The sequence below is a fragment of the Anas acuta genome, chromosome 1, assembly GCF_963932015.1.
Source record: "Anas acuta chromosome 1, bAnaAcu1.1, whole genome shotgun sequence".
Taxonomy (NCBI): domain Eukaryota; kingdom Metazoa; phylum Chordata; class Aves; order Anseriformes; family Anatidae; genus Anas; species Anas acuta.
In genome coordinates, this window is record NC_088979.1 from 86619810 (window position 1) to 86635819 (window position 16010).

General features: G+C 35.4%; 1 protein-coding gene across 13 annotated transcripts in view; it reads left to right on the top strand.

The window, feature by feature from the left end:
- Window positions 1-16010, top strand: part of DMD (dystrophin) — a 1220482-nt gene that overhangs the window by 471219 nt on the left and 733253 nt on the right. For all 13 annotated transcript variants that reach the window (XM_068686720.1, XM_068686803.1, XM_068686735.1 and 10 more), the window contains 4 exons: window positions 371-472; window positions 577-684; window positions 6473-6652; window positions 14303-14478. In XM_068686720.1, coding sequence (XP_068542821.1) covers window positions 371-472; window positions 577-684; window positions 6473-6652; window positions 14303-14478 — 566 coding nt within the window. The remainder of the gene's footprint in view (window positions 1-370; window positions 473-576; window positions 685-6472; window positions 6653-14302; window positions 14479-16010) is intronic.

Consider the following 16010-nt stretch of genomic DNA (forward strand, 5'->3'; position numbering starts at 1 on the left):
TGTAATTACATTTCAAGTAGTAGTGCAGTGGGATTCATAAAGTTATGGATTTTTCTATTTATTTTTATTTTTTTTGACAGAACAGTGCCAAAGACGTAACAGAAAAATATGTCTTTAGATTACTGTTGAAATTATCTCCCTCTTTCTGGCTATATCACTTTTCCTATTCTCTCCACTTGAGTCTTATTTCAGTAAGACTTATTTTCAGTAAGTCTATTTCAGTGTAACATGCAACATATTTTAAGGACTTAAGATTGTAAAAAGTGAGTTATGAAAGTGTTATCACAAACATTTGTGCTATAGGAAGATCAGATTGCATTGTATTTAAAAATGTAATCAAATACTTTTTTGTGTTTTTCTTTCCTTCTAGCACTTTGGAAACCGGTGGGCAGCCATCTGCAGATGGACAGAAGAGCGATGGGTCCTTCTGCAAGATATTCTTAGAAAATGGCAGCACTTTGCAGAAGAGCAGGTGAGTAGTGTTAGCAGCTATAAATTGGAACATCCTTCCAAAAATTGCACTAGGAATGGCCTGAATGAAGCCTTTTCATGCTGTTCTCTTCAATCTTTTTTCAGTGCCTTTTTGATGCATGGCTTACTGAGAAAGAGGATGCTCTGAGCAAAATTCATACAACTGGCTTTAAAGATCAAAATGAAATGTTGACCAGTCTACACAAAATAACTGTATGTATTTTTTATTGTCCTGTATTATGCTCAGCTTTCCCATTCATGAATATGAGTGCATGTGATTTTATCCTACTCTCAGTCAATACAGTTTAACAGAATAGTTGCTTCATATTTCTGGGAATGGATGTTATGGAATAGTGTGTGAAATTGGTTGGTCCATGATCTTGCTAATAAGTTAACTTGTAGGTACAGATATGTTTCTTGGTTGTCTCTTCTGATAGTGAACTGCAGTAGCATTGTGTCTTAAATATATGATTATATATATGCAGAAAGACATATGCATATGCATGTGAGTAAGTAATTATCATACAGCAAAATCGATTATACATTCCCTAAACTTGAAAAAGCTAAAGACATAAAAGCTTTAAATTTTAATATTTATATTACTTTACAACTTTACCTCAAGCGTGTTTTGGGAATCCACATACATTCACGAAATACACCCTTTTCAACATATATTCTGCCTTATTCTTCAGAAAATACTCTACAATTTATCATCTTTATGGACAGAATGTTCTTGCTGGCTTAAAAAGATGCCTTACCTGTAAAGATGCAAAACTTGGCACAAACTAGACATGGTTCTATAACGATAGGAGTTTTGAAAATAAAATGGTGTGTTAGGCATTATCTTATACAAAAGAATGACTGCTTATGCATTTTAGAGGAAAGGAAACATTCACGTCCATGTTTTTGTTAAAGTGGGTAGATTAGTATTGTAACTAGGAACTTCATTTTCTTTTTGAACTTAGGAACTTCATTTTTCTGTTTAAACAGATGTTATTATTTATTTATATTATTATTTATTTTGTCAATATGAAAAAAATTATATGAGAGAAAAAAAAAAGACTCCTAGGCATTATCATACTTGCCTTTTTGTTTATGCTATTTTGGACATAGTGATGTGTTTGGGTGTAATGAAGCAACCATCATGAAAAATGGCCATAATACATGTAATTAGGGCCAGCCTTTTCTAGGGTTGTAATAATGAGAATTCACATACGTTCTTTATGAACATAAAAATGCTTATACAGTACGGTAGCTCAGTCTACCAGTTGTCTAATCATCTCAAGCAGCAAACTGCAGTATTTGTTTTTTTGTTTGCTTTCAAACAAGTTCAGTAGGAATGAACATCATATCTTAAGCTTTTAGTTTTGATATCATGATATGGCAGAAGAGCTTCCAGCCTATTTGTCCTATTTTACATGAACTACCTGGTTTGATAATCCCAATCCTAAACAGAAGTATTGGGATTGTCTATATGTGGATTCCTTTTTTTTTTTTTTTTTTTTTTTTTTTTTTACAAGTGCTGGGAGATTATGGCAGCCCAAATTCTGATCATTTCACTTCGTATTAACAAACATGTTTGCCAGAAATTTGACTGCAGGCTCACAAATACTAGTTCTCTGTGGTTTCTTTCTCAGATGTCATTCTGCCAAACTGGGAAATGGAGGCAAATCAAAACACGTTTGTAACTATGTAAATTAAACTTTGATTTTCAATTTGGTGTCAGAATGCTCTAGTATATGGAAATTAGGATACACTCTGGACAGTGGGAACTTGAAATCCATAAAAAAAAAAAAAAAAGATTCAGGAGGTTCTAATTATTATGATGCTGTCTCTCCTTTTTGGTTGGCTTTAGCAGTCGAGTTTTCATTGTTATTTTTTACCAGCTGAAATGAATAGGTGAAATTTCTTTTTGATCCATTACCAATTCATCCAGTTCTAGCTTTTTCTTTCTTTTTTTTTTTTTTTTTAAAATTGTTATAAAGTCAATTAGATTTCTTCTTAATTTATAAATAGTATCCACAATATCTGTGTGTAATACTTTTTGTTCAGTAAATTTTATTTTTTTTTAAAAAAGTATTTCTTAACATCAAATGGCTTATGCAAGAGGATTCATTCAGAATTTATATATATTAAAATTATATATATGTATATGTGTTATTAATATATTTAAATATTTTGTATTTGCTCATGTATTAACACTGACTTGTGTTCATTTGTTTCTGATCTTGAAGTGTAGTTGCTCCAGTTCTAAAAATATTTCCCTATAATAAATGGGTTATTATTACCTTTTAATTCTTACACAAGACAAAGGGTGATGTAGAGCATGAAATAAATTGGAGGATATGATGTACGGAGAAGGCATAACATAAGCGTGCAGAATGAAGTGAAATTTTATTGGCAGTTATGGCATGGGCTTGATATGCTCTTTCCATGTTCTGCGCTTAAGTTTTGCTGCCTGTAAAATGAAAGGGATGGTATTACTCTTTTTTTAATAAAAAAATGCTGAGAACTACTGCAAAGGTATAAAATAGTTAATTCAATTAATAAATTCAATTGATTAACATATAGTTAAATTTTCACTTGCTTCACTAAATGCAAATTTCTTTACTTATTAGAAGAAATAAATAAGATACTGTATTAACAGTGATTCTTACTCAAATAAATCAACAGCCAACCAATTAATTTACAGCAGATGTTGCTTGCTAGAATATTTCAATGAGCCAAGAATGTTTTTGGTGAGGTTTAAGTAAAAGCAAAACAGTAATAACTAAAGTAAAAACTTGGAAGCAAAACAAAAAAAAAAAAAAAAGAAAAAAAAAACACCTGGTGAAAGCACATTAACCACAAATAAGGAAACTGCTTTAAAATGTTCAAATATTGGAGTTTACAGTATGCACTTGATAGAAGTTATGACTGAGTTATTTGATAATTCATTTCATAAAGCAAACAGTCCTGTTTATTTTCTTGCATATAGCTAAATTACATATTTTGATATAAGCTCAAAGTCTATTCTTGTACTGGAAAAAAAAAAAACAAAACTAGAGCATGTATTGGTTACTGTAGAATACCAGCACGTTTTCAGTAAGGAAATGTGAAAACAGAATCCTCCAGTATGTCTTTAACTGTTACTATCACAAAAGAGCGTTAAGTAGTTGTGAGCAGTAGCTTTGACAGAAAGTTTTAGCAACCTTCCCTTTGTATTGTTTCATTTATTGGTTGTACTCTTGTATCTTGGCTTGATGCTGAACTCATTTTATACAGCTGTTGACATCAACAGAGGTTGGAAATAAAACATTCAAAGACAGAATTTCTAATGATGTTTCACTGAGTACAACTTCTGATGGTTTTGATGGTATGGAGTTTTCAAACAAGCTTTTTCTGACAGTTTATGCCCCAGGGAAAAGTAAAATATAGTAATCCTTGCAAAATTTAAGCTGGTAATTTGTTTTACACCTAGTCTGTTCCCTGTGTTAGATCTGCTACTGTGTAAACAGATTGTTAAATATGAATCGTGGTAGCAGCTATTTCTTAGGGAGATGTCAACTTAATTTTGATATTTGCGGTACCTAACATCAGTGGTTACGATGTTTCAAATCACATATAAATGGCATAATAATGTTTACAAAGGCTTCACATTTTTATTTACTTAGATGTGTTTTATATTACAGTTTTGGAGCATGTGGCTACAGAAAAGTATATGTATGCTAACTTACATCTATAATCTATCTATAATAATAGTATAATTATCCCTTTTGAAATGTGTAGACTTGAGGTTTAGATTGCAACCCTCAGCTGCATAAAGAGTTCATAATGTGGCCCTGGTTAGTACCCATAAGTATGCGGAGAATTAATAATTAATGTACAAAACTGAATGAGGTAAACCTGTACAGTTAAGAAAATTAAAATAAAATGAAAAAAATTCTAGATGGCAGCTGAAACTGTGGATGTCTCTTGGATCTTTCAACAGCCTACTTTACAGAGAGGTTTGTATGTAAAGATCCCAGGAGTTTCTGGATCCCTTTGTAGTTTACTGCAGTAGAGATGTAAAGAAGACTGTAGATACCTTGTTTGCCATTAGCATCTATGCCTTCAAGCTGTATGGTGACTCCCAGGGGGCAGAGGTTGCACACTGGGGTTTCCAGACTCCCAGCTGTGTTGCCATGTTCTTTGCACACTCAGGAGTGCTCCTAAGACTCCCCAGCCTTCTGGATTCCTTGGGAATTCCTGCTGTATAACCAGGAGCTGCTCAGATCTGAGAAAGATGAGGAATATATGGTTCTTCAATACTGTCAACACTAAGTTACTTATTTTAAGAACTTTTTTCGTTTCTTTCTTTCATTTTTTTTTAATTTGTGTTTTTATTTTTAACCCTTCTCTGGGGTTAAAAATTAGTTTTCCAGAAACCTTATTTTTTTTCCAGTTTTAATATGCAGTATATGGCAAAGCACAACAAATGTTTGAAGAAACATTGTTTGAAATGTTGATATAGTTGTTAACATTACTGCAGTTTTAAGGTTATAAAGCCACACAGCTATTAGTTTTTTTGATTTATACCACCACCTGAGGCATGCTTTGATGACTGGAGTTGCTCCACCTGTCATGTTATATTGCTTTGTGAAAGTGCAGTCTGTCCATTCCACTATGTCAGCTTTACCAGCAGTTTTTACAGTAACAGCAGCTTAGAAGTATAGGAGTTTGTATGAAATATGCTTGACCATTTTCAAATCTTTACCAAGGGAAGTCAGTAGATGCAATCTTTTTGGATTTCAACAAAGCTTTAGATACTGTTTCTCACAGTGTCCTTCCGAACAAAATGTCCAGCATATAGCCAGACAAATACATAACACAATGGGTGAACATTGACTGATGGGTTGAGGGTTAAAGTAAATGGGGATACATCAGGCTGTCGGCCAGTCACCAGTGGGGTTCTTCAGGCCTCCATTTTGGGGCCAGTTCTGTTCAATGCTTTTATAAATGATCAGGATGCAGGACTCAAATGCATGCTCAGTTTGCACATGACACTAAATTAGGAAGAGCTGTTGGCTCCCTTGAGGGTGAAGGGGCCTTGCAGAAAGATCTTTACAGACTACAGGGCTGGGCAATCAAAAAATAAAATAAAATAGGCATAAACAAGAGCAATTGCCAGATTCTGCATCTGGGAAGAGGCAACCCTGAACATTTGTAGCAACTGGGGGATGAGAGGCTGGAGAGCAGCCCAGCAGCCCCATGGAGTGGATCCAGTTGTTATGGTTGGCAGCAAGCTGAACGTAAGCCAGCAGTGTGGCCTGGCAGCCAGGAGGGCCAACCATACCCTAGGGTGGCTTGGCCATGGCATTGCTAACTGGTTGAGGGAAAGGGATTGTCCTGCTCTGCTCCGCACTGGTGCAGCCTCACCTGGAGTACTGTGTGCAATTTGGGGCGCCACAATATAAGAAGGACATAAAAACTATTAGAGAGCATCCAAAGGAGGGCTGCAAAGATGATGAATGGTCTATAGGAGAAAGTGTATGAGGAGCAGCTGAGGTCTCTTGGTTTGTTCAGCCCAGAGCAGAGGAGGCTGAGGGGAGGCCTCATGGTGACCTGCAGCTCTCCCTCATGAGGGGAGTGAAGGGGCAGGCCCTGAGCTCTGCTCCCTGGGGACAGTGACAGGACCCAAGGGAATGCCATGGAGCTGGGACAGGGGAGGGTCAGGATGGGTGCTAGAGAAAGGCTCTTCTCTGAGAGGGTGGTTGGGCACTGGGACAGGCTCCCCAGGACAGAGGTCACAGCACCGAGTCTGCTGGATTTCAAGAAGCATCTGGACAATGCTCTCAAACATAAGGTCTGATTTTTGGGTGGTGAGTTTTGTGGAGTCAGAAGTTGGACTCGATGATCCTTGTGCATCCCTTCCAATTCAGGATATTCTATGATTCTATGATCCTCTTTTTAGGATATTTCCTCAAAGGATTTTTTTCCCCATTTGAATTACTTGTCTTCCTGATGTTGCTTTGCTTAACAGATCCTAAAAGGAGACCTGGAAATGAAAAGGCAAATGATGAGTAAGCTAAACTCACTCAGCCAAGACCTCCTTGTAGCTGTGAAAAATAAAGCAGTAGCTCAGAAGCTGGAAAGCCGTCTTGAAAATTTTGCCCAGCGTTGGGATAGCCTTGTGCAGAAGTTGGAAAGCAATTCTAAGCAGGTTTGTAAAAAATCATTTCATCAGTTGACAATAAAATCCTTTTCCAGTCTAATGCTTGAAGCAGTGTTGGTACTGTTAGTTATATTGTTTTAAATATTTTTCCTGCATGATTTATTAAGAAATAATTTATTTTTAGGACATTATAATACAACTGTAATATAACTTTCCAGAATACTATTTATCTGTGTTTTTTTTTTTTTTGTCTCTCTTTACAATGTTGATTACTTTCTCAGATTGTTAGAATATGTTATATATTTATTCAATTTAGCACATTTTTAATCTATAATATTTGGTCACTTCAAGTGCAGTTTTATGTCTCTCTGTGGAATAGCACTTAGCCTGAAATTGGTGTAAAAACTTTTTGCTAGTTAAACAGCAGTTATATTTATTTCTTTTCAACAGTGAACACTTATTCAATTACTCTTTTATTTCTGCTTATGTTTTGCTGATATAAAGCTTAAAAAGAGAGGCCACAACAAGAGAAACTTCTTGGAAAAATAAACCAAGCAATACTTTTGGCCCAAATGCCAATTTAAAAACAAAAACAAAAATCATCCATTATTATTCTGTCCTGCTCCTTTCTGTTTACCATAATATTAAAATATAAACTGAGATTTAAAGTTTCACATTTTTTAAACTAGGGAACAAAAATCAGTGCTCTGGTGTAATATCAAAAAATGTATCCATCCGTTTTTCTCAGCCATTTGTTAGCATTTCTTTCTTGTTGGATTTAAACCCAGATCAGCTCACTTTTTTTTTTTTTCTTCTATTTTATTCCCATTCCTTTACTTATATCATCAATATTGAGTTTGTTGTTGTTGTTGTTTTTGTACTAGCATTATATGACTAGGGAAATGGAAATGGACATTAAAATGTTTTCTCATAATAATATAGAGAAGAATGCTACTGCATGCACCTCTGTCCTGTTCCTACAGTGTTGCATTTCTGGTCAGTTTAATTCAGTTCTCTCTATCATGATACATGTTTTTGCTGACATATGCTTATGCTTCTAAAAACATTCTGGGCACAATTGGGGAAAGTCAATTAAATGAAACTGCTATACTTTTTGTAGTGATCTAAGTACCCCTTAATACTTCTGATTCCAATACATTAATCTTCTAGTTTGGTCTGTGATATAGTTCCTTGTTTAGCTGAAGTTGGAAAAATCAGTTTGGAAGAACAGAAGAGAGAGAAGAAAATTGAGAAGGGATGCAATTTCACTTAGAAGTCAAAATCAGTTTGTGCTATACAGTATTTGTAACAGTTGAAAATTTGATTTAACTCATGTATATTTGCAGTAGGAAACCTGTTGCTTCTAAGCAGAAGAAAATGCAGAAATACATTTTGAATTTGGGACTGTTAGGGTCATATGATTTCAAGAAATTATTATGCTAGGTCATAGGTGTCGTGGTTCCGCTCCAGTGGGTAGCTGAGCTCCACCACAGCCGCTCGCTCACTCCCCTCCTCAAAGAGGAACGGGGAGAAAATAAGATGAAAAAGGCTCAAAGTTTGAGATAAGGACAAACAGATCACGCAGTAATTATTGTAACGGGCAAAACAGACTCGTCATAGGGAGACACTAAGATTTATTACTAACAAGCTAGAGAAGTGAGAAACAAAGGAAAGAAACCAAAAGCACCTTCCCCCCCCATACACCCTCTTCTACCTCCTTCCCCCAAGTGGCACAGGGGAACAGGGGGATGGGGGTTATGGTCAGTCTACAGCACTTCTCTGCCACTCCTTCTTGGTCACTCTTGTCCCCTGTGCTGTGGGGTCCCTCCCACGGGATACAGTCCTTGATGAACTGATTCGGTGTGGGCTTCCCACAGGCAGCAGCTCTTCCAGAACTGCTTCCAGAACTGCTTCCCACAGGCGGCAGCCTCCGTCGGTGCAGGGCCACCTGCTCCACCATGGTCTCCTCCACGGGCTGCAGTGTGGAACCCTGCTCCACCGTGGTACTCCATGGGCTGCAGGGGGACATCCTGCTTCACCATGGTCCTCACCACAGGCCGCAGGGGACTTTTGCTCCGGTGCCTGGAGCACCTCTCCCCCTCCTTCTACACTGACCTTGGCACCTGCAAGGCTGTTCCTCACTCCCTTCGGTCTCCTGGCTGCTGTGTGGTGCAGCGTTTTTTTTTTCCTGTCTTAAATATGCTCTCACAGAGGCACAAAACAACATTGCTTATTGGCTCAGCTCTGGGAAACAGTGGGGCCCTTACCAAACATGGGGCAGCTTCTAGATCCTTCTCACAGAAATCACCCCTATGGCCCCCTGCTACCAAAATCTTGCCACGTAAACCTACTACAATAGGCTTATGTATTGCTACTGCTGTTGTGTCGTACAAAAGAAGCAAACATTGTAGAACTATATTCATTATAGCCTACACAGTATGTACTCTTTAAGAACATAAATATGTTCTTACATATATAAAAAGGAACTCAATGGCTCCTTTTAAAAACAACACATATTCAAGCTTCATAATGTTCTATTACTTTCATATATTTGTTAAATATCACTAGTAATTGACACCTTAACATCTCTGATTTTAACAAATAATCGTGTTACTTTTCTCATTCACTTTAACAACAGGAACAATAGTAATGTTAAACTTTCATAAGATAAACTGAGTATGCTCAAATAAATCACCTACTAAACTGAGAAGAGTAGAAGCTACATAATACAAATGCCATGTATCCAAAAAACAAACAAAAAAAAGGAATCATATAAAGGCTGCCTAATTTATTATAAACTGTGCATGTTCTATAAACTATTTATAGAGAATCAATATTCTGGATACAAAAGTTATATAACATTTTCATTCATATTTTGTTGCTTGGCTTCTTTTTCTAAACCATATTAGTAGCATAGCTGTCTTAAAATATTTGTCCTATTTGTAAGACAAGTATTTCAAACGTACATGCATACTGTTATGTGTAGAGTTCCCACACTTCCCATGACAAATTTTTGAAGTCAATTTGAAAGATTAATTAGAAGTTGGTGCAAGCCCTTCTTTTCTATACTTGTCTGCACTCCCTAAAGCATGCATACCTTCATTTGTTTTGGCATATTCCTGTTATTAGGTTAAAAAAACATGTTGAAATTAAGAGTCTAAATTCTCCTGAACAAACAGTAGGGTTCAGAACTCAAGACTGCTGGTATTTTATATCACTAAAATCGCTAAAACCTGCAGTCATGATGTGTTGGAAAAAAAATAAAATTAAAAAAAAAATAATAAATGAAACCAGTCCAAAGTATTCAAGGGTTTAGATTGGTGATCAGTTCTAAAAGCAGGTGAGTTTCATTTTCAAAATGGAACTTAAATAGAACTTGGATTACAGAAAAGATAGCCTCCTTGTGAAGTGAACAGTCACAAGGTTGTACATCCAGAGATCACAGATCAGCACAGGTGGGAGATGCTTTGGATTTCCAAAACAGTGCAAATGCTTTATCATAACACCACACTTCAGTTGATAATCTTTTCCTGCTCCGAGAAGCTACTTTTCTTGGCACAGAATCAGTACAGTGATGTGGGCATATTGCTTCAAATTCTGGAGATGTTGCATATTCAGTGCTAACTAAAGGATCACTTCCTAAAGCACTGTTACACAGCTTAAGTATGTCCTCACATTTACCCTAGCACTTGAGTTATTGATGGTGTGCTTATTGTCATGTATTTCTATCTAGGCAGGGCAGATAATGCTAGTGTGGTTTATTCATTACAGAGCTTATTTACATATTTAGTCTGCAAGAAGAAAATGCCTTTAAAAGACGATCTAATTATTATAGCTAATCATGAATGGAGAAGTTGGAAAAGGGTGACAATAAATATAACATTTTTCACTAAAATTTATCAGCAAATGCAGATTTTATTCTTTCAACTTGGATATGGACTTCATAATGAATTTTATTGCTTTCATTAATAATTCTTACAGTACCTTCTTACTTATATTTTTGTCATGAGTTATTTCCCCTCCTTCTCTTACTGGAATGTCACTAAATGATTAACTAGCAAACAAAATATGAAATTACATAGAACAGACAGTCTCAGCCTTAGATCAAAGCTGCTTCTCCAATTAGACATAGGACAGTTATACATCCCAAAGGAAATGTGCAGAAGATAAAATGTGAATCTTCCCACATCTAAATTTTACAGCACTGAATTCAGCTAAGCATCTAATCTGAAATCATGGTTGAAGCTTCTGATGCACTGAATGGATGGCAGGGGTGAGAGATACCCCTAAAAAGCAGTTATTCTCATCATGAAAGTGACTGATTTTCTTCATTGAGCACACATTGGAAACAAGGACAAGGAAAACTTCTGTAAAGTAAATGTATAAATTTCAATAACTCTAAATGCACCTTTAGTGAGTTCATTATGCTTCACTAAATTGTACTGAAAACCTTCCCAAACTAAAAAAAAAAAAACACCCAACATTCTTCATCTGAACTTCCCCACTCACATACATACATTTTATCAAAGAACTCCCGACAGCTCCAAAAGTGAGTGTTAAGGAAAATTATGGCTATATCAGGACTCAGGGCATTTCCAAAGGCAGAAATAAATGATGGTATTAAAGGTAGGCTGCCATATAAAAGAGAAATAAAATGACATAAAACTACTGAAGTGCTATACACAAATTGTATATACCTTTATTTGTAGAAGATGAAAAGGAAGGTTGAAATTTGTCCACTCCAAAAAAAAGGATGAGTTTGCTGATGTGAAACTGAAGGCAAGCATTCTATTTTGAAAGCCTTTTAATGTGTGGCCCTGTGAGTCACCTTAGGGCTTCCACATGATTTTCTAGCAGGTTAAAGGACCAGTCTTTACCACCCCTCCTCGGATTTATATGTGCCTTTCAGGAACTTAAAGAGACAAGGAAACTATATTGTCATTATTTGGACCATCCTTGAACTATACATGAAACAAACCACTTCAGTTTTTAAAGGTTTTAGAGGTTTTTGCTAGGGAGGCAAACAAAAGCTCTTTCCTTTTCTGTATTTCCGAATTTGTTATGGATTTTCCTTTACCCAATAAAGTGTCTGCACTCTTTAAACACATACCAAGTTCCTGAACTTCACCTGGCAGTGTAATCTTCAGTACCTTTTAGCCTTCCCCAGTCTCTGTAATTAGAATGATTATGAATTTCAAATTCATATCTCCCATTTCATTGTGAAGTATACAGTATTTAAACTCCACTCCTATTGATTAAGCATGAAAAATACTTCTTTACTGTTTTGACATGTGAGTCATTACTCCCAACAGTATCGTGACTTGACTGCTCTGAGCATATGATAATTATACTGCCTGCTTTTGAAGCACAGTACCAAACCACCAGCTGAAACTGCTTCTCCTGTGCCATTGGCAGTATGCTGCATATCGTTCCTACAGTACCGTAGCTATGATTTATTCTGTTTTACACCTGCTTCACTGTAAACTGTACCCTGATATTGACTGGCAAATGGAACATGGCAGGATATGACCTCAGGTGTCAGGAACATCCCATCATTGATTTTTAGATAAAACTCTGTGCAATGAGAATTTTGTGATGAGAGGAAAAGGTGACTGTCGTCGAAGCTTCAGATATGGAGCAAGTAATGGTTTGTAGTGCTCTTAGCTGCACAGACAACCAAGGGAAGGATGACATCATGTGTTGTCCTCAAATTTCATAGTACCCTGGACCTCAGGAGCTTTATTTTGCTCTTTCTTCCTACCCAGAAATAGAACTAATTTAAAAAAATAATGTTGAAAATGTTGCTGTATAAAGTGCCAATAAAATTCTACAGAAGTGTTTCCTTATTATTGTGATTTTTATAGTTGAAGATATCAAAGTCAATCTTGTTGAGGGAACCACATATTAATATATAATACTGCAGTGATTAAAAAGCCAACTGGATTTTTTTTCTTCCACTACACGTAATTTACGTAGTTCATATTTTATTTAAGTCCCACATTTCACAATCAGTTTACTCCATTTGACATTATTAATCCAGAGATTAAAACAAAACAAAACAAAAAGCTAACTTTTTTGAATCTTAATTTCTTTGTGTTCTGAGAAGTTCAGATTCTTCTCTAAAGTCTAAACAGCTGGTAATTTCTAGAGGGGGAAGCACAGCACTGTGCTGGCTGCTTTAAGTTTGCCACAAATACAGTGGTAATGGACCTCCCTACCCATAATTTCCACTGGCAGACTGGACAAAGAACAGCAAGACTTTTTTGTCTAGCATACTATGTGAAATATTTGGTGAAGTCAGCAGTTTTTTCATTATTATTATTATTATTGTTAATTTTACTGATGTTGCCTGCTGAAAAGAGGCTGTTTGTATGCCCCTTTCCTTGTCACTCTATTTTTTTAGTATAAGGAAGTACTGTGGGAAAGGAATTACAGTTAAATACCTGGTAAACCTGTTGTCCATTGTTCTTTTAGAAATGCTGATGTTTCAAAGAAGGTAACTCCATACTCTTTCTGAGATTCTGATGCAAGAACGAATAGATTGTTTATGTTATGTTATGTATATGTATATAGTTCCATGGAATTTTAGGTACTAGCATTCCTGTTTCTGTGTTAGAGGGCCTTTCTAATTCTTGCACATCAGCAATAAGTGGAGAAGCAGAGCTCTTCAGTGAATAATAATAAGTGAAGAAGCACAGACTTCCCTGGTCTTGGTGTAATGTTGTCCTTTTACTTTCCATTTCACTGCCCTAAACCATGGTTGGTTACTGGAGCTGTAACTAGAGTATTCTGACAAGTAACCTATCATCTGGGAGAACAAAAAAAAGAGATGACCAGTTTTTGATGAATTAAGGTACTTAAGAGTAGCTGCCCATATTTAAGTTTGGTGTTACGTGGAACCAAATATAACAAGTCAGTACATACATGTACAGCATTTCAAATCTTTCAACTATTAGCAGACATTATTATTATTATTATTATCATCATCATCATCATTATTCAACTGAACTGTCTGAAGGGTTAACTTTCATTTTACTGGGCAAAGTGTTATTATATTGGTAGTGTTTTATGGTGTTACATATTTAAGTATTGCTATATCTTATGACCTCTTTGTTTTAATTACAGAATGAAATTGAAGCAAATTTACTTGTCTTCTAGTGCATGTTTTCTACTTTAAGATCTCATGACAGAAAGCTAACTGCCTTTTTGTGCAAGTAGGGTATGATGAACTATATTCTGGTTTGAAGATTATTATAAACGGTAAAAATAGCAACTGGCAATTTAGTGCCATTATAATGCCTTTATGAGTTCTCAAGGAATAAATCTTCAGAATGGTGGCAAAGTAACATTCAGCAATAGTAACATTTCATATACTTTCTATTATCCAATTCCCTCATAAAATTGACCTTTTTGTTACCACTTATTTCTTTTCTTCATTCACCATGATTTAAGAGGGAGCTGTAAGTTCATCCTGTTTAGGATTCTTTCTGATTTTGATACTGACTTCTGCAGATATCTCATTCACATAGCATGACTCAGATAAAACAATTTTGTCTGAATTCATACTGTTATTTTTTTCTGAAGGTCAGCCTACAATCAGACAGGGGCAGTTTCTCATTATTTGCTATTGCTAGTCCAAACGGTCTTTACTGAAGTCTTTCAACCAACGTGTGACCTCTGTTTTAATACTTCTCGCAGATTTCACAGGCTGTCACTACCACTCAGACATCACTAACACAGACAACTGTAATGGAAACCGTAACTATGGTGACCACGAGAGAACAAATCCTGGTTAAGCATGCCAAGGAGGAACTCCCACCACCTCCACCCCACAAAAAGAGGCAGCTCCTTGTGGATTCAGAAATTAGGAAGAGGTGAGAATCATTAAAAAATTGAGAGAGAATAATGATAGAGTTTGGATGAGAATGCAAAAGTAGTCATTTGACTGCAATAGTTAAATGCATAGTGTTTTGAGAATAAAGTTATATTTCTGTACTCTAGATAAAGAACGATTATTATCTTTTTATTACGGAGTTTTTTTTTCTGTTTCTATCCCAACTATTTTCAGTATAGAATGTTAATCATTATGTCAACACAATTGTACTAGTAATTATAGTCAGTAGATGTCTTTTATATATGACGTTGTGTGGTCTAACTTGATTGTAGTCTTGGAACTTGAAGAACAAAAAGTATTCCATTGGTTCTCAGCTTTTTTATTTTAAAAATTCTGTAAAAATATTTTTTTAATATGTGGAATACTAGTATTGAAGATAGCTTCATTTCTAAAGTTCATACATTATTCTCTCTGGATTGTGAGTCAGCAGTAGATGTAACAGTTCTGTAGAAGCAGGGTTAATACTTGGTGAAATGTGCAGTAGTATTATTTTCAGAGTTCTTTCTGTGTAACTCACATATGAGTTACGGTGGACTTTGAGAGAGTACTGAACATTTGTTAAAGTCATATAAAAGATTTCTAATGAGTTTCAGAATTTGCACAAGCACCAAATTTATGAATATGATGCTTAGAAACTAGACTTAAATTGCTTGTAGTGTTGGTTTGGGAATTTTATTTTCTATTTTTATTTTTTATTATTTTATTCAGACAAACATATGAATTCCAAGGTGGTGGATTTAAGGACTGAGAGAAATACAAAACTGCATTCAATGTCTCATTTCTATAGAAAATGTATTTGTTTTAATTCAATGTGTTTTCAATTATAATAGCAAGTTATTTTCTTGTAAAATATTCTTTAATGGTGTTATAATATAACTGTATATTATTAAGAGTATTGAGATACACCAAGAAAATGAAAAATCTGGTGTATATACATATATATTAATTGACGGTGTATGTCATTGAAACAAAAGATACGTAGAGGCTCCTTTATTAATCTAATGTATGATTTATCTTACCCTTTTTGACCATTCTAAAAGTAAGGCTTCTAGTTAAGACTCAGTATTTAAGAACACTCTTTGTAAGAAGATACAACCAAGATCCATGTATGATGTAAGAAGAGTGATTCATCACCTTTTTGTTAAATTGGAAAACTAGGCCTTTAATGAGTCATCTTTGTCTTCACTGGCGAATTCTTCTTTATTTAGTCGAATTCTGTCGACTAAATAAGTAAATTTTAGATGGCTAAATTTGAATTAATCTAATCTCCAAAATATTTTTAATCTGCATGTGTTTTTTTTTTTCTGGGAGGGAGGTGGTTTGGGTCTGTTTTGATGTGGGTGAATAATGCTTACAAGCATTACAAGCTCTGTTTCTTTTATCAGTGTTTCTCGAGTTCTAGTCAGTTCTGTTGCTGTAATAGTGTCCCTGAACGAAACACATGAGCCTCAATTGCTGTGTTTGGAAAGATTTGTGCTCCAGATCTGCTCTTCTGTGTTCTGCATGTTTTAG